Here is a 25,881-nt window from a genome sequence, read left to right on the forward strand (position 1 = left end):
GAATATCGTGCACCCCTAGTTTGTTCATAATCTCATGAGGTCCCGTCCAGTGGGGCAGAAATTTCTTTGACAGCCGCTGGGGGCCTGTCAAAGGTGGCGGGTTGAAGCTGTAATATAAGACCTTGTCGCCCACATCCAGTGTGATGCTTTCCGGTCGTAATATGCTTTCTGACCTTCAGCGCTTTTTTGCAGGTGTTGCTGGGCAAAAGCGAAGGTTGTTTTTAAGTGTCTATGGAGCTCATCGAGGTACTGGAACGTGGTGTAAGCGGTGACAAGGTTGGAGTCTCCGGGTTGGTACAGCAAGTGAAGTGGCAGAGTCATCTGCCGCCCAGTCATGAGTTCGAAAGGGGACACCCGTGTTGATTCCTGCGGGGTAGCTCTGAGAGCCATCAGAACGAGGGGGAGTTTCACATCCCAGTCTTTCTGGTTAGCAGACACATATATTTTTGCAGAATGGCGACCACCGTTCGGTTCGATCTCTCGAACTGGCCGGACGAGATTGGATGGTGGCGGATGTGAAGTTTAGCCCGTACCCCTAGGCATTTCCAGATCTGTTGCATGATCTCGGCAGTGGGTGCCTCTGTCTGAGTTGACTCTCAGTGGCAATCCGAACCGGGAGAAGATGTGGTTCATCAGGAGGTATGCCGTGGTCTGGGCAGTGTCGTTGGGTGCTGGCAGACACTCTATCCACTTGGTAAACTGGCACACCACCGTGAGAAAGTACTTGTTGCCTCTTGTGGACCTGGGCAGGGGTCCTACCCAGTCGATTTGTAGGTCTGACCACGGGAACGTGATCCCTCTGCGTTGCAGTGGGGCTCTGTGGTTCGGGTATGCTGGTTGGAACTGGCAGCAAACCAGGCATTCTCTGACATACTCTGCCACATCTTGCTGCATCCCGGGCCAATATGCCACCTGTTTCAGTGTGTCATACGTGGCCCTGGTGCCATGGTGTCCAGCACATGGTGTGTCGTGGGCGTACATGCCTTGGTGCTGTGCTGTCATCGGGTGCAAACCACAGAATGTTGTCCTGTATATGCAACATGTGTCTGGAGTTATGTAGATGTCTGAGGCCTGAGTCATCGGTGAGCTCAGAGTCAGTGATAGGGTGGTTGGAGGGGTCAGAGAGGTGGTCAAGAATTGTCTTTATTGCAGTGTCAGAGGCTTGCATATCCGCAATGTCGTTGTTGGAAATCTGCGGAGTTAGCGATAGCGGCTGCGAGGCGGGCATTGTAGCCGGTGCCGGTCGCTTGCTGCGGGTTAGCACTGCAACGTTGGGGCTGGATGTGGGGTTTGGGGGTGCCCACATGTCGCCGTGTAGTATGCCCGTCTTGGTGAGGGCGTCAGTTTGGTCATTTAAGTCTTTGTCGAGACCTGGTAGTTTCGAGTGTCCTTTTACCTTCTTCCAGTACACTGTCAGGTCATGTGTTCTTGTGATGTTGTCACATTCCTGGAACAGGTGTTGGTGTTTGACTGGCTTGTTGTTACCGGTCTTGAAACCATTCACGAAACTGAGTCTGGCATAGTTAGAGTCTGAGCAGATGAGCAGTTCTCTGATGTCATGGGCTGATGCGATCTGTAGGGCTATGAGAATGGCCACTATCTCTGGATATTGCGATGACTGAGGACCCAACTTGAAGTGTTGTGGTGGGCACGGCTGATCGTTCACCCACAGCACTCCTGCACCTGCCTTGAGGATGCCGTTGTGGTTGTAGGAGCACCCATCGTCATAGGCCGTGGGCATGCCCTGGCACGCATTCAGTTCAAAGAATCTGTGACAGGTCAGTTGTTGTTGTTGGGGTTCTTGTGCATCCGCTGCAGCAGCAGGCGTGTTATCAGAGCAGTTTTGGCATGCAGCCAGGCCATTGCCCAGTGCAGACTTGTGATTCTGTGCATACCGTGCCTCAACGTTGCGTCCCTGGAGGGCCATTAACCACGTGGCTATACGTGAATTAGTGACCACGCCGTCTCCGATGCGTTGGCTGTTGAGGAACATTACGGGCTGGTGGCAAGTCTCTATGATAACTTTCTGTGCCCCAATGTAGTTGGAGAATCGCTGAATGGCCCACACCGTGCAGAACAGAGCTTTTTCACAGTCTGAGAACTTGCACTCTGGTGGGAGAAGCGTTTTGCTGGCATATGCAACCACCTTCTTGTCTTGTTCATATCGCTGATATAGGCCAGCGCTGAGACATTAGTTGGAAAACCCGGCTTCCAGGTAGAATTCCTTATGTGGATCGGGGTAAGCAAGGCATTGAGCTGTGCATAAATGTCTTTTTAGTGCCGTCATGGCGTGTTCTTGAGCTTCTGACCAGACGAAAGGGCAGTCTTTCTTAAGCAGGGCTGTTAGAGGTCTGACAATGTCTGAGTAGTTTTCGATGAACTGTCGGGAGTAATTGCATACCCTTAGAAAACTGCGCAGCTCAGAGACGTTAGTAGGAGGCTTGATGTTTTGAATGGCATGAATACGGTTTGACTGAGGTTCAATGCCTTGGGATCCGATGAGCAGGCCCTCGTAGTTAACCTTGGTCCGGCACCACTGTCCTTTGTGGAGGGCGATCTTGGCACCGGCTGTGGATAGTTGGTTCAACACATAGTCTATTTCTTTCAGGTGGTCGGCCACCGTTGTGCTCTTCATGAGAACATCGTCTACATAGATCAGGTTGCCTCTTACTCTGGCGTCTGGGCAGGCTTTGTTCAGAAAGATGTTGAACTCAGCTGGTGAGTTGGCATAGCCAAACGGACACCTGTTGAAGGTGAATTGTCGGTTGCCGAATGTGAATGCTTGCTTGTGTTGGTCTTCTGGGTGCACCGGAATGGTCCAGAATCCAGAGGCCACATCAAGTGTAGAGAAGATTGTGGCTCCCCTGATTCGGGGTATTTCTTGTTCTAGCTGGGTCATAGGCCATCTTGATTGAATCAACAGGTGCCGCTGTCGATTCAATCTCCGGTAGTCAATGGTGGGTTGCCACTTGCCGTTAGGTTTGAGGACTGGCCAGATGGGGGCAGAGTAGGTGCTGTTACATGGACGGATGACACCTTTCTCAAGCATGGATTTGATGATCTCCTGCACTGGTTCGTGTGAGGCGATGGGAATCTTGTACTGCTTGACACAAGTGGGAGGCGCATCAGGGTGCGTTGGGATGCGCACCGTGTGGAGGTTGGTGAGACCGCAGTCTAAAGAGTCTTTGGCAAAGGATTCTTTGAACTTATAAAGGACTTGTCTGAGTCTTTGACGGTCTGTCTCGCTCTGGAGCGCGTTAGCGTCTCGTAGAATTTACTGCACTTGAGACTCAACCTGGGTACGGTTCCTCCGTCTGTGTGTCATCAGTCAGGTTGGTATTGAGAGGTGTAGCAGGTTAATCAGTCTCATCGATAGGCTGGTGGGAGACTGTGTATAATGCGAGGTGACTGTCCTCGGTCAGCTCCGTTCGGCACACCTGGTCTTTGGTCACCGGCATGACAGATGTGATGGCAATGAATTTGAAGGGTGCAGTGAACAGTGTGTTGTCTGTACTCCCTTCGGGTATCAGGGAAGGTGGAATGGGCCCAATGATGGGTAGTACAAATTCAAAGTCATGAAAGTCATGGCTCACTAGCCATCCCAGCCGGTAGGCCTTGGGAATGTTGATGTCAGTTGCTGTGCAGTTGTTGAAGAGGATGTAGACTACACGAGATGACACTTCAGTGAGGGGTGTGGCTTCAAGTGTGAGTCCGAGTTCCACACATTCAGGTGAGGGTTGGAAGAAACCCAATGTAAGTTTAAGGTTTGACCACATCGCATGTTGAGCCGAACAGCGACCCCTTTGGTGTATGCTGGTATCACCGTTCCCTGTTCGTTTACTGGGGTGCAGACCTCCAGGATGGTCTGTCCTGACATGAGATTGTCATGACTGATGGAAACGTGTGGCTGTAAGGTCAATGGGTCCCATACCACTTCGTTAAACATGTCCACATGAGCCCGGAGGTGAATTAAAATGTCTGCTCCGATGTAAACATCGTGGGGCGGGTCCGGAAGGACCAGGAAATAATGACTGACTTAGCAGGGTACGGCCACACGGTGGCATCCTTCCTTCCAAGTGGACCGTCAGTAACTTGAAGAACCTGATTTCAATTTAAGTTAGAGAAAATTATTTTTTCTTTTAAACTCAAATTCAAATAAGTGTGTTTAATCAGCGAGAAAGGAGACCTGGTTGCTGCCTAATGCTAGTAAAATTGCATAAATGAAAACGTTCATAACAATAATCAATAAACAATTCACATGCTCTAATTAGGAAGGAAATTAAGTTTGTCAAGACAAAATTAATAGCGGAGAGTATAACTATCCGAAAATACCCACGAGATGGTGCAGTCGAGTCCACTCAGACTAGAGTTAGTTAGGAGGAATGCTCACCAGATGTCGCTGTTACACCCGCTCGGGATGAAGTTATGGTGATGTAAAATTCGAGAGCTGTTAAACATTTAGGTCGCCCTCCGGTGTCTAGCAAGCGGAGTTACAGCACCTTCTCATTTGATTTAGACCAAAAGTCAAATGATGGTCGCACACAGAAGTAGCAAAAATCACAATTACTTTTTAGATCACGGCAGATCCTTTTGTGCTGTATTGGCACAAGAAAAATGTGGATACAGGAATTAACGTCTGTTTACTTCACATTTAAAAGAACTCCAATAGACATTTATCAAACTGGCTGATGGTTATTCAGCATTTATGAGTCAAATGTTTTAGGTCTCCGATTTGGGTAGCTACGCCAGTGTTAAACCAGGGGTTATCGTTTATCTTAACGATATTATATTAGGCCTATTATTGAAAAGAAGAAACTCGCTCAATTTCAATCTTCCGCTTGACAGAAGGTTTCGTCGTTCAAATCAGGCGGGATAAAACAATTTTACGCATGTATGGACTGTACAGAGATTCCGTGGTCTCTGCAGGACATTTAATATTGAAAATTTAGCATTTGTTAATATGCTTGAGCTGAGCTCAGTGTTGTGCCTTAGTCAGTAAGTGAGTTCGCTTTGCGCGATTTGTCTCACAATTCAAAAAAAAAAAAAACGAAAATGCGCGTGCATAATATTAATACCCTAAAATACACATGAATATGAATATTGCTAACAAAAAACAAAGTTTGAAACGCTGCCCAAAATTGATCTCCACCAGTGTAGCAACAATGAGTTTCAATAATTAATAATTAATTCAATAATGAATTCAAATGGGGTAAATATTCATGAGTCTATGAATACGATTTGCTTGTTGTACACAAAAATTTTAACTTATAACGGAAACTTTAATCATGTAAAAGTAACCTTTACCCAAATTGATTTCAGTTATCCATAATTTATTTTCGTCCTGCGAGTTGAAAATTTGATTTCTTCATCAAATATCAATCTTACAAACTTTAAGAAACATTAATCTGCTGATCAGGACAAATAATATTTCCTATGTTTGTACAATTTTTATTACTGAAATAGTAACAAGAAAATTGAGCTTGATTGGTAGCTAAGATATTACGTCTCATTGACTTAGATCTTTGTGAGCAAAATAATACGGATTCAATTCAATGAAATTATTGGGTTTTAATAAAACAACTAAAGTATAAAAAAGGAGGACCGTGACGTCGCCCGGTATGGCGCAGCCGGGGCCCCATCCTGGAGCCAGGCCTGGGGGTGGGGCTCGTATGCGAGCGCCTGGTGGCCGGGCCTTCCCCCACGGGGTCCGGCCGGGCTCAGCCCAAAGGAGCGACGTGGGGACACCTTCCCGTGGGCCCACCACTCACGGGAGGGACCGTAAGGGGCCGGTGCAAAGCGAATCGGGCAGCAGTCGAAGGCGGGGGCCTAGACGACCCGATCCCTGGACACGGAAACTAGCTCTTGGGACATGGAATGTCACCTCGCTGGCGGGGAAAGAGCCTGAGCTTGTGCGTGAGGTTGAGAGGTTCCGACTAGAGATAGTCGGAATCACCTCCACGCACGGCTTGGGCTCTGGAACCACACTTCTCGAGAGGGGATGGACTCTTCACCACTCTGGAGTTGCCCATGGTGAGAGGCGGCGGGCTGGTGTGGGTTTGCTTATAGCCCCCCAGCTCTGCCGCCATGTGTTGGAGTTTACCCCGGTGAACGAGAGGGTCGTTTCCCTGCGGCTTCGGCTCGGGGATAGGTCTCTCACTGTTGTGTGTGCCTATGGGCCAAACAGCAGTGCAGAGTACCCGACCTTCTTGGTGTCCCTGGGAGGGGTGCTGGAGAGTGCTCCGACTGGGGACTCCGTCGTTCTACTGGGGGACTTCAACGCCCACTTGGGCAATGACAGTGAAACCTGGAGGGGCGTGATTGGGAGGAACGGCCCCCCTGATCTGAACCCGAGTGGTGTTCAGTTATTGGACTTCTGTGCTAGTTACAGTTTGTCCATAACGAACACCATGTTCAAGCATAAGGGTGTCCATCAGTGCACATGGCACCAGGACACCCTAGGTCGTAGGTCAATGATCGACTTCGTGGTCGTTTCATCTGACCTGCGGCCGTATGTCTTGGACACTCGGGTGAAGAGAGGGGCGGAGCTGTCAACTGATCACCACCTGGTGGTGAGTTGGATCCGATGGCGGGGGAGGAAGCTGGATAGACTCGGTAGACCCAAACGTACTGTGAGGGTCTGCTGGGAACGTTTGGACGAGTCTCCTGTCAGAGAGATCTTCAACTCCTGCCTCCGGCAGAGCTTCGACCAGATCCCGAGGGAGGCTGGAGATATTGAGTCCGAGTGGACCATGTTCTCCACCTCCATTGTCAAAGCGGCTGCTCGGAGCTGTGGACGCAAGGTCTCCGGTGCCTGTCGAGGCGGCAATCCCCGAACCCGGTGGTGGACACCGGAAGTAAGGGATGCCGTCAAGCTGAAGAAGGAGTCCTATCGGGCCTGGTTGGCTTGTGGGACTCCTGAGGCAGCTGACAGGTACCGGCAGGCTAAACGGACTGCAGCCCGGGTGGTTGTGGAGGCAAAAACTCGGGCCTGGGAGGAGTTCGGTGAGGCCATGGAAAAGGACTATCGGCTGGCCTCGAAGAGATTCTGGCAAACCGTCCGGCGCCTCAGGAGGGGGAAGCAGTGCCCTACCAACGCTGTTTACAGTGGCGATGGGCGGCTGTTGACCTCAACTGGGGATGTTGTCGGACGGTGGAAGGAATACTTCGAGGATCTCCTCAATCCCGCCGTCACGTCTTCCATTGAGGAAGCAGAGGCTGGGGGCTCAGAGGAGGACTCGTCCATCACCCAAGCTGAAGTCACCGAGGTGGTCAAGAAACTCCTCGGTGGCAAGGCACCGGGGGTGGATGAGATCCGCCCTGAGTACCTCAAGTCTCTGGATGTTGTGGGGCTGTCTTGGCTGACACGCCTCTGCAGCATCGCGTGGCGGTCGGGGACAGTGCCTCTGGGATGGCAGACCGGGGTGGTGGTCCCTCTTTTTAAAAAGGGGGACCGGAGGGTGTGTTCCAACTATAGGGGGATCACACTTCTCAGCCTCCCCGGGAAAGTCTATGCCAGGGTACTGGAGAGGAGAATTCGGCCGATAGTGGAACCTCGGATTCAGGAGGAACAGTGTGGTTTTCGTCCTGGTCGTGGAACACTGGACCAGCTCTATACCCTCTACAGGGTGCTGGAGGGTTCATGGGAGTTTGCCCAACCAGTCCACATATGTTTTGTGGATTTGGAGAAGGCATTCGACTGTGTCCTTTGCGGCGTCCTGTGGAGGGTGCTGGGGGAATATGGGGTCCGGGGTCCTTTACTGAGGGCTGTCCAGTCCCTGTATGACCGAAGCAGGAGTTTGGTCCGCATTGCCGGCAGTAAGTCAGACTTGTTCCCGGTGCATGTTGGACTCCGGCAGGGCTGCCCTTTGTCGCCGGTTCTGTTCATAATTTTTATGGACAGAATTTCTAGGCGCAGCCAAGGGCCGGAGGGTGTCAGGTTTGGGGACCACACGGTTTCGTCTCTGCTCTTTGCGGATGACGTTGTCATGTTGGCCCCTTCTAACCAGGACCTTCAGCATGCACTGGGACGGTTTGCAGCCGAGTGTGAAGCGGCTGGGATGGGGATCAGCACCTCCAAATCCGAGGCCATGGTCCTCAGTCGGAAAAGGGTGGCTTGCCCACTCCAGGTTGGTGGAGAGTTCCTGCCCCAAGTGGAGGAGTTCAAGTATCTAGGGGTCTTGTTCACGAGTGAGGGGAGGATGGAACGGGAGATTGACAGACGGATCGGTGCAGCTTCTGCAGTAATGCGGTCGATGTACCGGTCTGTCGTGGTGAAGAAAGAGCTAAGCCGTAAGGCGAAGCTCTCGATTTACCGGTCAATCTACGTTCCTACTCTCACCTATGGTCATGAGCTTTGGGTCATGACCGAAAGGACAAGATCCCGGATACAGGCGGCCGAAATGAGCTTTCTCCGCAGGGTGGCTGGGCGCTCCCTTAGAGATAGGGTGAGAAGCTCAGTCACTCGGGAGGAACTCGGAGTAGAGCCGCTGCTCCTCCACATCGAGAGGGGACAGCTGAGGTGGCTCGGGCATCTGTTCCGGATGCCTCCTGAACGCCTTCCCGGGAAGGTGTTTCGGGCATGTCCAACCGGGAGGAGGCCCCGGGGAAGACCAAGGACACGCTGGAGGGACTATGTCTCCCGGCTGGCCTTGGAACGCCTCGGTGTCCCCCCGGAAGAGCTGGAGGAAGTGTCTAGGGAGAGGGAAGTCTGGGCATCTCTGCTTAGACTGCTGCCCCCGCGACCCGGCCCCGGATAAGCGGAAGAAGATGGATGGATGGATGGAACTAAAGTATACAGAACTACGATTCACACAAGGTAAATATGCATATATCTAGAGGTAGTAAAACAAACAATATGGTACAAACAGGGAACATCAAACTTAACGAATAATATAAAGGGGGAAAGAATTAAGGAAATAGAGAATGAAAGAGAGAGAGAGAGAGAGAGAGAGAGAACTTTATCACGCAGTCCTTTGCAAGAGACCTCAAGTAATTAATAATCCCGTAAACAGGAATAATTTAGACAACCTTTTAACCGCAGTTTGATTGTAAAATATAATACTTGCTTTTGATCTGGCTTCTCGTGTGTGTGTGTCTGAGTTCAATTGTCCTCTGAGTCTTTTCAGGGCAGTGAGGCGCGGATCTCGGTTCTTGGAGGAGTTTTCTGGAGCTGGAATAGTTGTTTCAGGAAGCTGGCGGTCTTTCTCTCTGGCGGAATGCCGGTGATCTTTCTCTCTGGCGGAATGCCAAGAGTTAATGGTCACACTTTGTTCTAATAGATGAGATGGCTGACGCCCTATCTTGAGATGACCCAATCACGTACGGGAGACCAAAGGCGCGAACGTTCCTTTGTCTGTTGAACTTCCCCCCTCTTGGCTTATCAAAAAGGGGTGATATGTTTAAGCATCTATTCTCAGAAAGCTGGTACTTTTGTAATAATGCATCTTGTTGAAATTTGTAAACGATATTCGGTACAGTCGTGTTTCTGCGATTGGAGAGATACCATGAACTATAATTCTGAGAGTTGAGAGTACAGATATACAGGATTTCCACAGTTACTAGCATACAGAGTTTGATTTAACATACAGTAAATATCCTAGCTATTTTAATACATCGTATAAAGACATTAAATCAACAAAATATGTATATTTAATACGTTGTAGAGGTAGTTTTGTCCAATCTGTCCATATATGGCTGATGTGTGTGTGCGTCACGTGACAGTCCACGTGTATTGGGACTATGTGTGTGTGTCAGAGGTCGCAAAAGGGTAGTGTGGGTGCGGGTGTAAAGTCACGCGCAGATCTTGGGGTGCCATAAAATTCAACGCTCACAATCTCTTCGGGAGACATTGTGGCGCCTTAGGTTGTAAATTAGTTGTATGGTCGTAACCCACAAGGGCCCTTTTGTTTATGTATGATCTGATTAGGGCATCACGGGATGCGTGAGGGGTTCAGGCTTTGGTCATTCGACAGATGGCTGAACTGCCATCGCCATTAGTGTTACACTATTTTCTGAGATTTTGTTGATAAACTAAAATTGTATGATATTTTACTGAGTGTGTTTTTTGGTCTGGTGTCTTGTCTGGTTTAGAACTGTCATGGAGAGCTGACTCCCAAAGATTTTCATGTTCTTCATATTCTGTGCATTGGTTAGTTCGCAGCAGTGACAGAAATTAACTTTTCCATTAAGTGACAATATTTGACCCCTTAAATAGATTTCCAGAGGCATTTATACCTTTACATCGTTTCTAACCTTATTAGAAGTGTTTATCTTGTATGACAATTTTTTTAAATTGAATCAATAAATTCAAGGATAATAAGAAGATGGAGCATATCATGTATAGAGCATTTTATAAAATAATTTATATAAATAATACTAAATCAAAACACTGTGTTAAAGGTGTTATTTGTTGCAAAACTCAGTTGCATATTCCACTCAGTTCTAAACTTTAAATATATAAATTAATGCTGTCAATCAATTAAAAAAAAAACTGATTAATCAATCACACATTTTTCTGTGGTTAATCACAATTAAAAACATTAAGGCCTGGTTTCACAGACAGGGCTTGGATTAAGTCAGGCTTAGGCATTAGTTCAATTAGGGCATGTAGGACAAGTAGCTTTTATAAACGTGCCTTAGATAAAAACATTACTGGTGTGCGTCTTGAGACAAAACAATGGCACTGACATATTTTAAGATATGCTTTCAGTTAAAACAGCTCAAACATGCATTTTAGTCTGGGACTAAATTAAGCCTTGTCTGTGAAACTGGGGGTAAAGATTTTAATATATTTAATAATGTAATTGTTTCACAATTAATCTCTGAATTAATGTAGAAACAACATAAAGGCAGTATATTTAAATACTTGTTTAACTGTGATTGAAAGCTATCAATTTTAACATTTATTAGGCTTCAAAAATGTAACAACTTTTTATTTAAGTGAATTTAAAACAATCTTCACCCTTCCTACCTGTCTAACAGATACATATATACAAATTGAATAAAGTTATCAAAGAGACTGCACTGCATAAATTATAAATTAAATAAAGATTAATCCTTATTAAAGCTACAATTTTCTTTGTTACCGGATGCCTCCTGAACGCCTTCCCGGGAAGGTGTTTCGGGCATGTCCAACCGGGAGGAGGCCCCGGGGAAGACCGAGGACACGCTGGAGGGACTATGTCTCCCGGCTGGCCTTGGAACGCCTCGGTGTCCCCCCGGAAGAGCTAGAGGAAGTGTCTAGGGAGAGGGAAGTCTGGGCATCTCTGCTTAGACTGCTGCCCCCGCGACCCGGCCCCGGATAAGCGGAAGAAGATGGATGGATGGATGGATGGACCGTTGTTCTTTGACTAATATTAATGACAGACAGCTTTCGTGGCGGATTTGACACGCATCCCATTTTCTCACAACTCTTTACGTTCTTTGGAGACTTTAACTAATTTAAGACTGCTCTTATGAGGATATTCGACAAAACTGACATTTTGGCATAATTGTGTGTTATTGTTCGTTCAAGCAAGAAAGAGAATTCGATTCTAGCTTGCTGTCTGTGCACACGACACTGGCGTGCGTCTTTTATGTGCATCGTGTGTGTGTGTGTGTGTCACATAGGCCCTATTTACACTAGTGAGTTTTCAACTGTTATTTAAAACGGTGTGAAAGTCCCTGTTTTAAGGTTCGAAAACACCGGAGTAGTGTAGACGACGGGTGTAACCTTAGCAAAAGTTATGCATTTTAAAGCAAAAACACACTAGTTTAAACGGAGCCACAGATGGGACATTCACAGACAGCACATTCTCTTTGTCTTGTTGTGGCTTTAATGACAGAAAAAGCAGATGCTGCATTAATTGCATTAAATATTTTTAACGCGTCAAACTAAAAGATGTTCAGGAAAAACAGCACTCTTGATTGTGTGATAACTCATATCATAGGCTTATGTTATAAATATAAAAAAACAGGGACTCATTGATTGGATATTTTTTATCATTTTGATGACATTTCTGCCCCAATATAATAAGACGGGAGAGAACGTTCAAAACTCTTCGGATCGCAGAGCTTAGTGGAAAATTAATAGAAATGATCATTCTCTGTAAAGACACGAGGTGATGCTTATATATGATACTTCAAAATCAATATCTTTCTAAACATGAGCCCTTTCGGGCTAACAGCCTTAATAGAGCTGTTTACTGTAGCCATGTGATCACAAATAAATGTGAGCAGACGCGATTCAACATGTGTGTCCTTCTGTGTGAAACAATAATAAATTTGATTATATCCTCAAAGCTTGCAGTCAATAGTCCGGCCAATAGTCCGGCCATGCCTCTAACACTAGGGCTGCTCGATTATGGAAAAAATCATAATCACGATTATTTTGGTCAATATTGAAATCACGATTATGTAACACGATTATTTCACAAGAATTTGGGAATGTGTTGCATTTATTAAAAAGACACCTTTCAACAATTCAATTGAAATTGTAACATTTGTTGTATTTTTGAACTATTAAAATAAATAATATAACATATATTCAAATCAAAGTATAAAGGTATTCAAGTAAAAATGATAACCACAAATAAATAAGATCAACAATATGGTTCGGCTAGATATGCTTTTCAGGTTTTTCAGGTACGTCTAACATTAGTTTTCAGGTACAGAAATGTATCAAATGTAAAATAACATTGCATATTTGAGTGCATAAATTAAAGATTAATCCTATTAAACTTACAAAAGCTATTCAATCAAGAGCAGTGAATGATGTCCTTGTCTTTTGTTTTTTGACATTAAACAGACAGCAGTAAAGGCTGCCCCTTTAAGACCTAAACTGCCCCTTTAAGACCTAATGCTCGGATATGCGTCGTCTTTCTTGACTGTATAAAGTTTACTTAAGGCATATACAGACTATGTCTGCTAGAATACTCATCAAGATGGACGTTGACATACGTTTTGTGTGAGTTTGTCCGTTCAAGAGCAAGACTTGAAAGAATACTTAATATTTGTGCGCTGTGAGACGTGTGCCCGCTCTCGGATGAGTGCACAGAGACACATTTTCTCACAGCACGCGTAACTTCTCATATTCGAAAATACGGCAGCACTCGCATGCATTGAACAAAGTTTACAAAGAGAGAATTATTTGAAAAATATGAAGGAAAAAAAAGGACGTTTACACGGCACCCCTGCTCTCGTCAGTTTTTGTTTCTTTATTAGATTGTCATAGGTCACTCTGTGTTTAATATTCAAGTGGTTAAACAAATTCGTGGTGTTCCCTTGCGTTGCAGCCACTACCATGTAGCAAATCTTGCACGTCGCATGTTTCTGCTCGTCGTCTGATTCCTCGAAGCCAAACTGTTCCGAGACAACGGAGTTGGTTTTGCCTTTTTTGCTCACCAAACGCTGCTGTAACTGCCCTCCTTCTGCCATCTTTACTCACGCCGAGTTTTTAAATTCCAGCGGATGATATGCACACACGAGTCACGAGACTCACGACCTGAGAGAGTTTGTGGCTTCGGGAGGGGCGGATGTGTGCGTGCGCGTTTCATTCAAAACGCAAGACAAAATAAGGGTGTTCTTGCAAAACTGAACATGGCAAAATAATCGTTTTTTTTCTCGATTGTACTATTTTGGTGATCGTTAGGAGCCAAAATCGAAATCGAAATTCAATTAATTGCACAGCCCTATCTAACACACACTCACACACATACACTCACACACAAATTCACGTACACATGCACTCACAAACACACACACACACACACACAGGGCCGGCGTTTGCTATAGGCGAGCTAGGCGGTTGCCTAGGGCGACAAATGTGTTGGGGGCGCGCACAGGCGCCCTCTAGTGGCGCCCTTTAACTTACTTCCCATTAAGCATAGAATTAAAACAAGCGAAATAAAACATACTGTTTATTAAACATGATCATCCTTGGGCGCCCCCTCAGTCGCACGTTTAATTACTTAACCTGATTATTAGATTGAATTGAAAGTGAATATTGTCGAGCACAGGCGTTCAGGCGTTATGTCAGGCAAGTGCTCAGCACTGGCGCGTTCTTCAAAAATGAAGCGGTCTAAACCCTCGAGTGCACAGGGACGGAAAAAGAGAAAGGCAGACGATCACAAGAAAGCCCAGTATAGAGGTAAGTCTTCTCATCTCAGCCATGAAGGTGTCAAACGAAATAAATTTACTTCGTATTATCGAAATTATCAACTAATATTGGACGGCATTGGACGTTTTATTGCTGTCACTAAGCTCTCACTAGCTGGCTAGTTATCTACATATTACTACGCATTTCACTGACAATAAGGAAATCCAGACGAGCCCAATTTTAATGCTGCGTCAATTTTGAAGGTGAATAGAAATGCCAGAAACAACTGTTCATCTTTTATTAATTAAGAAAGGGATAGAGCTACAAGAACTTATATATTTTAATTTTGTAGTGGTAAGTACAGTGTATCCATAATAGCACTTTTGTTTGTAGAGGGTATAGTTAATCCAGTTTATGGGTCATAATTTGTGTATCATTTAAGTCATAATTAGCTCATAATAAGTCTTGGAGTAACTATAGGAGCATTTTTGTTTATATAGTTTTTATAAATACTTAACCCATTTGTGCCCAATTTTTTTCTGAATGGCATGTTCTGCATTTATTTTCCCCAGGTTTTTGTATTTTTTCTTGAAAATCGTATTTGAATATGTGGCAACTATAGTTGCCGGTGGGCAAATATGTTGTATGCACCCCTTCAATGTCAAATATGAATAAGAGGAGAACATTTAGCATCTAACTCAAAATAACTGCTTTCAACAGATCAATCTTTATTCATAATCAAATTTATTATGTTTGACTAAGTATACTAAAAACTATAGATCTGTTGTAAGATTTGTTTTGTTTGGATGATTCTAGAGACCTTCATGATTACGTTGATATATATATATATATATATGTCAACTAAAAATACTTATTAGGAACATGAAAATATCCTTTCTTTGGGAGGGTTTGCCTTCGTTGTGCTCCCTGGAAGTAGGAGTAGGAAGTTGGCAGTCTCATGTGACAGGAAGTTAATACTTTTTTTTTTCTTGAATCCTTTATTTGGTTGTATGCTTGTGTGTCATTAAGATATAAAACATGGATAATATCTAGAAAAATACTTACAGAAGGAAAATGACACCTATACACTGGCAACTATTTGCCGGTGGGTTTTAACAATTAAGGGGGGGGGGGGGGCGCAAAACTCAATCTTGCCTAGGGCAACCAAAGAGCTAGAGCCGGCCCTGCACACACACATTCGCACATGCACAGTAGATTAATCAAAGCACGTTTTAAACCTCAACCAATTAAATATCACAGTGAAACAGAGAAACTTCATTCACAGAAATGTAAATGTGAATCACTGGAGGACTGCATGTATTACATTTTTGAAGTGTGTTTATTGAATTACTGCTGATTAGATTTGATTGAATAGCATTATTGCTGATGTTTGAAAATCCAGCGTGTTTTAATTTGATAATTAGAAAAATATGAAAATGTTTTTGGTGAGACATATAAAGAGAACTAGATAGATGACAGGGCTGTTTTGATCCATCTGTAGGTTGTCTGGCTGTATGGTGACAGAGGAAGGCTGTGGTTTTGTGTCTTCAGCTCTGAGTTCAAACCCCTCACACCTGAGAGAGCTGGATCTGAGCTACAATCACCCAGGAGATTCAGGAGTCAAGCTGCTCTCTGACAAACTGGAGGATCTGAAATGCTCACTACAGATACTCAAGTATGTCAAACACTGATACTGACATACTGAACATGTGTGTGCATGATGCATATCTACATTAATGTGTGTTTGTGTGTTTATAGTGTTGATCATGGAGGGGAGATGAGGATCACAGCAGGACCACAAAAGTGTATGTCTACATACAAACACACACACACATGTTGGATTTTTGTATCTTCGTGGGGACTTGCCATATACTTCTATTATTTTTATAAGGATGTAACATATTTACTGTCCTCTAAGCCCATACCCCTAAACCTACCCTTCACAGAAAACGTTCTCCATTTTTCCCATTTTAAATAAGCATCATTTATTAAAGGGGTACTTCAGTGATTTAGCATTAAGCTTTGTATCAGTAGAAACCCTGTAGTATATTCAAATTATGGTACTTTCCCCCCTCATATCCCCCTGAGACGAGAATTATGCATTTTATTTCTGGAAAAAATCCTCTGATGACGCAAATATTGTCATTTTGCGTCATCAGAGGATTTTTGGCCAGAGGCTAGAGACTACAGGAGCTGTTCCGCATGTTTTCAACCCGCCCACAGGGGAGGGTTCTCACTCACTGAACGTAAATGCGCACGCCCGCTGCCGCTTGGCTCGGGCATTCATAACGGAGCGGTAGGGAGAAAAGTGAGTGTTTCAACTTTTCAATGAAATCCTATAAAGGTTTAGCTTCCATATGCGATCTGATAACGCGCCAGACTGGACACGCGCTGAGAATGACAGCCGCGCTTACCTCACCTCAGCTCAGCTCTTCTCTCGTGACGAATGAGATCTGACTCCTGCTGCATCTGTGACGTGACTTTCGTTCGGCTCACTCACAATTTATTGAAAAGACACATTCAGTTTTTAATTGCAGTGTATATTCTCTAACTGAACGAAATTATTTTATTACTATGAATATCAAAACGATGTTGGAGGCGGTGCCGCGGTGGGCAAGTGATAACCAATAGCCATGGCTTTGGGAGTGGCCTCGTAGGGCAGCGAAGCAAGTGCATTCTGGGAGTTGTTGTCTTTCATCCACATGAGACAAAAATACATTTTCTGTCTTTTCTCAGTCTAGAAGGCACCAAATTCAAAAAATAATTTCACATTTCTACTACATAAATGACACAGTTTAAATACACATTCATCTTCCCAGCGCTGAAGTGCCCCTTTAATTTTTCTCATTTGAACCACTGGCTGGTTTTACTACCAAATGTCCCCACAATGGAGCCCAGCTTACAAAATGAACCCAGTTTCAAAACGTTGTGGGAACTTTGATTTGAAATGTTTCTATAATGTTAAAATGTCTGGTTTTCTTGTTATTAATTGAATGTTGTTTAAAGGTTACAGTAACATCAGTACAACATGCAAGAATGAGAAGACTATTACAAGAAAGTTAAGGTTATACTTCCACACAATTAAGAATCATGTAATTGCACCTTTTTTAAATAGTTTTCTATTGGCAGTGAGCATTTTGCGCTCTATATGCGCCCTGGGCACTTTGCGTTTTAAAGGGGTGATGATTTGAGAAATCAACTTCAAACCTCAACTTGTGATCCGATTCGTGGAGCTAAACGGATTGCGCTACCGAGCAATAAACATGCCGGTTCCAGCTCACGTGCGTAAAACATTGCACTAGGGATGGCCAATATGGCCTAAAAAACATATTGCGATTTACAGTGCAGCCTTTTGCGATAACGATATATATCGCAATAAATAAATTATAATAGACCCATTTCAGAACAGGTTATACAGACCCTAAGGAAAGCCAAACCTTAAGTCAAGTCAAGTCAAGTCAACTTTATTTATATAGCGCTTTTAACAATGTAGATTGTTTCAAAGCAGCTTTACAGTGTTAAACAGGAAAATAATGCAGCATAATTCCAATCAGCTGTATAGCCATTCTGGAAACATTTCAAGTATCATACAGTGACAGTGTGGGCGTTAGATCAATAATTCGATCAGTAATTTAGTTTAAATGGTTAATTTAGTTTAAATTTTTCAACTAAACATCGAAATAAATCTAAATAATAATGTCCCCAACTGAGCACGCCAAGCCAGAGGCAACAGTGGCAAGGAAACCAAAACCCCATTAGGTGACCTAATGGAGAAAAATAAACCTTGGGAGAAACCAGGCTCAGTCGGGGTGCCAGTTCTCCTCTGGCCAATTAACAAACAGCGTATTATTATTATTATTATTCTGGCAGCTTTACAGCTCAGAGGTCATAATAGATCCGAATATTCGAGGGACCGGGGGCAACATGCTGGAGACGGGTTTATTGAGGATGATGTTGAATAAATAATTATTAAAGTGCAATATTCGAATGATCGGAGGCAACACGCTGGAGACGGGTTTATTGAGGATGACATATCGATTTAAGTATTATTTAATTGTAATATTCGAACAATCTGAGTCAACACGCCGGAGACGGGTTTATTGAGATGCCGTGTCGATGAGGCAGTTGCAGGGGGCGTCTAATCACGGTCTCTCAGACACTTCAGGGTCATGCGTTGGTCTTCTCTGGGCGCAGGTCCACCATCTGAACTGGATACGGCCCGGATCCGGCTGACTGCAGTAAACCTCGGGATAAAACAGAGAGACTATCATTAGCGTAGATGCCATTCTTCTGATGATGTAACGAGTACATCAGGTGTTATGGGAAGTGTTCCCGGTTCCGGCTGACCTAGTTAATGCAGCCTAACAATCATTTCATTGAAAAAGTGATTTTATGTGTATGCCACAGTAAAGAGATGTGTTTTTAGTCTAGATTTAAACTGACAGAGTGTGTCTGCTTCCCGAACAATGCTAGGAAGACTGTTCCAGAGTTTAGGTGCTAAATAGGAAAAGGATCGACCGCCTACAGTTGATTTGGATATTCTCGGTATGATCAACTGGCCAGAATTTTGAGACCGCAGTAGACGTGATGGAGTATAATATGTTAAGAGCTCGCTCAAGTATTGGGGAGCTAAACCATTTAGTGCTTTGTAAGTAATAAGTAAGATTTTAAAATGTATGCGATGTTTAATAGGCAGCCAGTGCAGTGTTGACAGAACTGGGCTAATATGGTCATACTTCCTGGTTCTAGTAAGAACTCGAGCTGCTGCGTTTTGGACCAGCTGGAGTTTATTTATTAAGCGAGCAGGGCAACCACCCAGTAGAGCATTACAATAATCTAACCTTGAGGTCATGAACGCATGAACTAACTGTTCAGCATTTTGCATTGAGAGCATGTGCCGTAATTTAGATATATTTTTAAGATGGTAGAAAGCAGTTTTACAGATGCTAGAAACGTGGCTTTCAAACGAAAGATTGGTATCAAAGAGCACACCCAGGTTCCTCACTGACGACGAGGACTTGACAGAACAGCCATCAAGTGTTAGACAGTATTCTAGGCTACTACTTGTGGAGCTTTTTTGTCCAATAATTAAAAATTCAGTTTTTTCTGAATTGAGTTGCAAGAAATTACCGGTCATCCAATGTTTTATATCAGCTATGCATTCCGTTAATCTTGTGAATTGGTAAGTTTCTTCAGGGCGTGAAGAAATATAGAGCTGAGTATCGTCAGCATAACAATGAAAACTAACGCCATGCTTCCTAATGATATCTCCCAGTGGTAGCATGTACAGGGTGAAGAGTAGCGGTCCTAGCACTGAGCCTTGTGGTACTCCATACTGAACTTGCGATCGGTGTGACATATCTTCATTTACTACTACAAACTGATAACGGTCGCATAGGTATGATTTAAACCATGATAATGCAATTCCACTAATACCTACATAATTTTCGAGTCTATTCAAAAGAATGTTGTGGTCGATAGTATCAAATGCAGCGCAAAGATCGAGTAACACTAATAAAGAGATACAGCCACGATCGGATGATAAGAGTAAATCATTTGTAACTCTGATGAGAGCAGTCTCAGTACTATGATACGGTCTAAATCCTGACTGGAAATCCTCACAGATACCATTTCTTTCTAAAAAGGAACATAATTGTGAAGACACTGCCTTTTCAAGTATTTTTGACAGAAAGGGTAGATTTGAGATTGGTCTATAATTGACTAAATCTGTAGGATCAAGTTGCGGTTTTTTAATAAGTGGTTTAATAATAGCCAACTTAAAAGTTTTCGGTACATATCCTAATGACAAAGATGAATTAATGATATTAAGAAGAGGATCTATGACCTCTGGTAGCATCTCTTTTAATAGCCTAGTTGGTATAGGGTCGAGCATACATGTTGTTGATTTAGATGATTTAACGAGTTTAGCCAATTCTTCTTCTCCTATAGCAGTGAATGAGTGTAATTTTTCCTCAGTGACACTACAATGCTCTGTCTGATGTGATGCTGTAGTAGACCGCTGCATGGTTAAAATTTTTTTCCTAATATTATCAATCTTACATGTGAAGAAGTTCATAAAGTCATTACTGCTGTGCTGTTTACAATCATCAGAAGTTGAAGCTTTATTTTTGGTTAATTTAGCCACTGTATCGAATAAATACCTTGGGTTGTGTTTGTTTTCTTCCAAGAGAGTTGAGAAATAAGCAGATCTAGCAGTTTTTACGGCCTTTCTGTATGTGATCATATGCTCTTTCCATGAATTACGAAATACCTCTAATTTTGTTTTCTTCCAGCTGCGCTCCATTTTTCTGGCTGCTGTTTTAAGGGCCCGGGTGTGCTCGTTGTACCACGGCGTTGGACTATTTTCTTTAATCTTCTTTAAGCGCAGAGGAGCAACTGTGTCTAAAGTACTGGAAAAGAGAGAGTCAATAGTTTCTGTTGCAACATCGAGTTCTCCTATACTATCTGGGATGCTGAGCAGATGATACTGATGAGGAAGATTATTTAAAAAGCAATCTTTAGTGGCGGCAGTGATTGTCCTGCCATTTTAAAGCGAGGGGGCGGCTTTGCAACCTTAGCTAAATTAAGTATACATGATACTAAGTAATGATCTGAGATGTCATCGCTCTGCTGCAGAATTTCAACGGTATCAACATTTATTCCATGTGACAATATTAGGTCTAAAGTATGATTATGGCGATGAGTGGCTCCTGACACGTGTTGCCTAACTCCAATAGAGTTTAGTGTGTCTTTAAATGCTAATCCCAATACGTCTTTTCCGTTGTCTACATGGATATTAAAATCACCAACAATTAGCACTTTATCTACGGCCAGTACTAACTCTGATAGAAAATCAGCAAATTCTTTGATAAAGTCTGTATTATGCCCTGGTGGCCTGTATACAGTAGCTAACACAAATGTTGAACGGGTTTTATCATGTACACTACATAGCGTTACATAAAGCACCAAAACTTCGAAGGAATTATATTTGAAACTAGACTTCTGAGTAATACTGAAGATATTATTATAAATTACAGCAACCCCTCCTCCTTTACCTTTCAGACGCGGCTCATGTTTATAACAATAATCTTGGGGGGTGGACTCATTTAAGGTAATGTAGTCGTCAGGTTTTAGCCAGGTTTCTGTCAAACAGAGCACATCTAGATTATTATCTGTAATAATATCATTAACAATAAGCGCTTTTGGGGAAAGGGATCTAATATTCAGCAACCCAAGCTTTATCAATTGTTCATCTGTATTATATATTTTGTTTATTTGTTGGACGTCAATTAAATTTTTACTGTTGAATGGTTTTGATGTTTTTTTGTATTTACTAATTCGGGGAACAGACACAGTCTCTATATGATAATATCTAGGTGAAAGAGTCTCTATGTGCTGGGATTTATCTGACTCCGGTAACGTGAGACAGCTAGCAGACGGTCGGTTTAGCCAGTTTGTCTGCTTCCTGACCTGGGCCCTAGTGAGTCAAGGTTTAGCTCTAAGACTATGTGCCAAATTACTAGAGAGAAGAGCAGCACCACCCCAAGAGGGATGGATGCCATCCTTCTTCAACAGGTCAGGTCTGCCCCAAAAACTTTTCCAATTGTCTATGAACCCTATGTTATTTTGCAGACACCACTTAGACAACCAGCCATTGAGTGATGATAGTCTGCTAACTATCTCATCACTCCTTTTTGCCGGGAGCGGTCCAGAACAAAAAACAGCCTCAGACATCGTACTAGCGAGTTCACTCACCTCTTTAATGTTAATTTTGGTGATCTCCGACTGGCGAAGTCGAACATCATTAGTGCCGACGTGAATAATAATCTTAGAGAATTTACGATTAGCTTTAGCCAGCACTTTTAAATTTGCTTTGATGTCAGGTGCTCTGGCTCCCGGTAAACAAGTGACTATGGTGGCTGGTGTCTCTATCTTCACGTTCCGTGTAATAGAATCGCCAATGACTAGGGCACTTTCAACAGGATACTCAGTGGGTGCTTCACTGAGAGGGGAGAACCTGTTTGATGTTCTAACCGGAACGGAAAAGCGGTTCTTTGGTCTGCGACTATGCTGCCTCACTGTTACCCAGTTTCCCTGCTGCAAGGGCCCTGCAGCCGGAACCGAAGAATGTACAGAGTTCACTAAGCTATTCGCATCCAAATCAGTGTCTAAAGCTGTTACATCCTCACTACTCTCAGATAAAGTATGGATGCGTGTTTCTAATTCTGAAATCTTCTCCGTCAGCCTAACTATCTCCTTACATTTATCACATGTGAAGCCCCGTTCGCCAGCGGAGAAGCCTATGCTGAACATGCGACATGCTGTGCAAGTGATAATGACAGGAGAAGACATGACTTACCGTGTTTGTTGATTAATCCAATTTACCACTTACCACAATCCTTTGCTGGACACAATTTACTAATCCAAGTTATGAACTAAGAAAAAGGGAGACCCGGGTGCAGAGATAACAAGCTAACAGGCTAGCAAAATGCTAACGTGTGATGGTGATTTAGATTAAAAGCTAGCGATGTCAAATTTAACGTGATAGGCAATTTTTAAACAATGTATGGTGATGAGTAAGTTATATTTAGCAGTAGAAGAAAGAGGAAATATCAAAATAAAGATTCAAACGCAATTAAGGAAACATATTTCAAACAAAGTTTCTTACCTGCAGCCTAATGTAACGTATTTGTTTTTAAACATTTTGCTCTCTTAATGAAATGAAAACTGGTGTCTTCTTAATAAAGGAATGGATACTGTGAATTAGGGAATAGGGATGTCACGATAACAAATTTCCAGTAAGGCAAGGCAAGTCAAGTTTATTTGTATAGCACATTTCATACACAGTGGCAATTCAAAGTGCTTTACACAGAAATGAAATTAAAATATTCGTAAGTGAATTTAAACAGTTATAATAGGAATGAAAAGAAATAAAAAAATAAAGATGAAATCTGGGGTGGAAGAAAATGGAGAGTCAGGTAAACTTACAAATATATATATATATATATATATATATATATATATATATATATATATATATATATATATATATATATATATATATATATAATAAATAAATATATATATATATATATATATATATATATATATATATATATATATATATATATATATATTATCGCTCCCCGTCTCTCAACCTCTTCCACCCAGACAGCCTTAACAAAATAAAAAATATTGAAAGATAAAAATAAAAAGTATAATTAAAACAAACAATAAAAACAGGGTTAAATTTAAACATATAAATTTAAATGCAAGCAGTTCAGACAAATCACGTACAGTGGCACAGTGCTCATTCAGTAAATGCACAGCTAAACAGATGTGTTTTGAGTCTGGATTTGAAAGTGGCTACTGTTGGAGCACATCTGATCTGTTCAGGAAGCTGGTTCAGCTACGGCTGGCATAATAGCTAAAAGCAGACTCTCCTTGCTTTGAGTGAACCTTTGGTATTTCTAACTGACTTGATCCTGATGATCTGAGTGATCTGTTGGGTTTGTATTTAATCAGCATATCTGCAATGTATTGAGGTCCTAGGTCATTGAGTGGTTTATATACAAGTAATAGCACTTTAAAATCGATCCTAAATGTAACTGGAAGCCAGAGTAAAGACCTGAGGACTGGTGTGATATGGTCATATTTTCTGGTTCTGCTCAGAATCCTGGCAGCAGCGTTCTGTATGAGCTGCAGCTGTCTAATGGTCTTTTTGGGAAGGCCGGTGAGGAGACCATTACAATAGTCCACCCTGCTGGTGATTAAAGCATGAACGAGTTTCTCTAAGTCTTGCCTGGAAACAAAGCATCTAATTCTTGTAATATTTTTCAGATGATAGTAGGCTGATTTAGTTATTGCTTTGACATGACTACTGAAACTCAGGTCTGACTCCAAAAGCACACCAAGATTCCTGACCTGATTTTTTGTTTTTAGACCTTCAGCCTCAAGATATGCCTTCACCTTGAGAATTTCATCTTTGTTTCCAAATGTAGTGATTTCAGTTTTGTCTTTGTTTAACTGAAGAAAGTTTTGGCATATCCAACTGTTAACTTCATCAATGCATTTACATAGAGAGTCAATGGGGCTGTAGTCATTAGGTGATAGGGCTAAGTAGATCTGGGTGTCGTCAGCATAACTGTGGTAAGCAATTTTGTTATTTTTCATTATTTGGCTCAGTGGCAGCATATACAGGTTGAATAGGAGTGGTGCAAGAATTGACCCTTGTGGGACTCCGCATGTCATGGATGTCCACTCATAAGTCCCAGCATTGCTCACATAATAACCTCTCCCTTCTAAGTATGACCTGAACCATTTGAGGACCATTCCAGAAAGCCCAACCCAGTTTTCCAGCCTGTCAAGAAGTATGTCGTGGTCAACAGTGTCGAATGCAGCACTGAGGTCGAGTAGTACCAGAATTGATGTTTTGCCTGTATCTGTATTGAGGCGAATATCATTTGTTATCTTTGAGCGCTGTCTCTGTGCTGTGATGCGGTCGGAAACCAGATTGAAAATTGTCAAAGTATCCGTTTGAGCTCAATTTGTTCAGCTGACTAAAAACAACTTTTTCAATGATCTTGCCTATGAAGGGGAGATTTGAGATTAGTCTGTAGTTGCTCAGTATGGAGTTATCCAGATTTCTCTTTTTCAGGAGAGCCTTAACTTCTGCGGTTTTAAGGGAGTTTGGAAAAGTCCCGGAAAGAAGTGAGGAGTTTACCACTTCTAGGAGATCTGCTTCTAGACAGTTAAACACACATTTGAAAAAAGAAGTGGGGAGTGTGTCAAGAGCGCAGGTTGATGTTTTAAGGTGCTGTATCATTTCTTCTAAAATTTTACCATCAATTGCTTCGAAATCAGACATAGTAACTTTCTGAGGTTGTGGTCTGATCTGACTCACCCCAGAGCAACTCAAGGATGTGCTGATCGCCTTTCTGATATTATTGATTTTCTCGGAGAAGAAGGAAGCAAACTCACTACATTTGAACTGAACAATAAGCTCGTAAGTATGTTTAATTACTGCTGATTTTGCCGTTATAAATTGCTAAAATAGTGTAATAAAGACAATTTAAGCCCCTATTCTGAAGTGAAAGTTTTATTCTCATTAATTATGGCACTTATTGAATGATATATAAGTTTATTAACCAGAATAAGCCAATAATTAAGCATAACTACCATTAATACAGTACTAATAAAGGCAATTTGACCCCCTATTCTAAAGTGAAAGTTTAATCCTCATTAATTATGGCACTTATTCAGTGATATTTAAGTTTATTAACCGGAATAAGCCAATAATTAAGCCTAACTACCATTAATACAGTATTAATAAAGGCAATTTGACCCCCTATTCTAAAGTTAAAGTTTAATCCTCATTAATTATGGCACTTATTCAGTGATATTTAAGTTTATTGACCAGAATAAGCAGCTTTTACGGACACAAAACATACTTTTGTTGTATATTTGGATAAATGGTTTAAGGCAGGGGTCGGGAACCTTTTTACCAAGAAGAGCCAAAAAAAAAAAAATTTTAGAGAAATTTTTCAAAAGAGCCACAGCAAAATTTACACCTGTTTATTAGAAATATTTGCACATTTTTATGCATTTTAATGTAATAACAACAGCATTAACATACCACTTGCAATGTTAGTAGTTCTGGTAGTTGTATAGAACACCAGTAGGTGGCAAAAATGCAAACTAACGATTACACAATATATACAAAGCACTATATTTTGTTCACTGACATAGTGCTGATTTCTAACACAAAAAAAGAGAAACGGGCAGCATAAACACGCGATTAACAAGAA

At 42.7% G+C, this 25,881-nt stretch overlaps 1 protein-coding gene across 2 annotated transcripts in view; it reads left to right on the plus strand.

Annotated features, from left to right (window-relative positions):
- Window positions 1–25,881, plus strand: part of LOC307135114 (uncharacterized protein) — a 129,859-nt gene that overhangs the window by 51,287 nt on the left and 52,691 nt on the right. Inside the window, exons 8-9 of one of the 2 annotated variants that reach the window (XM_079831301.1) lie at window positions 15,576–15,749; window positions 15,833–15,879. In XM_079831301.1, coding sequence (XP_079687427.1) covers window positions 15,576–15,749; window positions 15,833–15,879 — 221 coding nt within the window. Of the gene's footprint in view, window positions 1–11,114; window positions 12,737–15,575; window positions 15,750–15,832; window positions 15,880–25,881 lie in introns of those variants that run through there. The other variant, XM_079831302.1, reaches the window with a different exon arrangement.

Source organism: Gobio gobio, assembly GCF_949357685.1.
Source record: "Gobio gobio genome assembly, chromosome: 12".
Lineage (NCBI taxonomy): Eukaryota > Metazoa > Chordata > Actinopteri > Cypriniformes > Gobionidae > Gobio > Gobio gobio.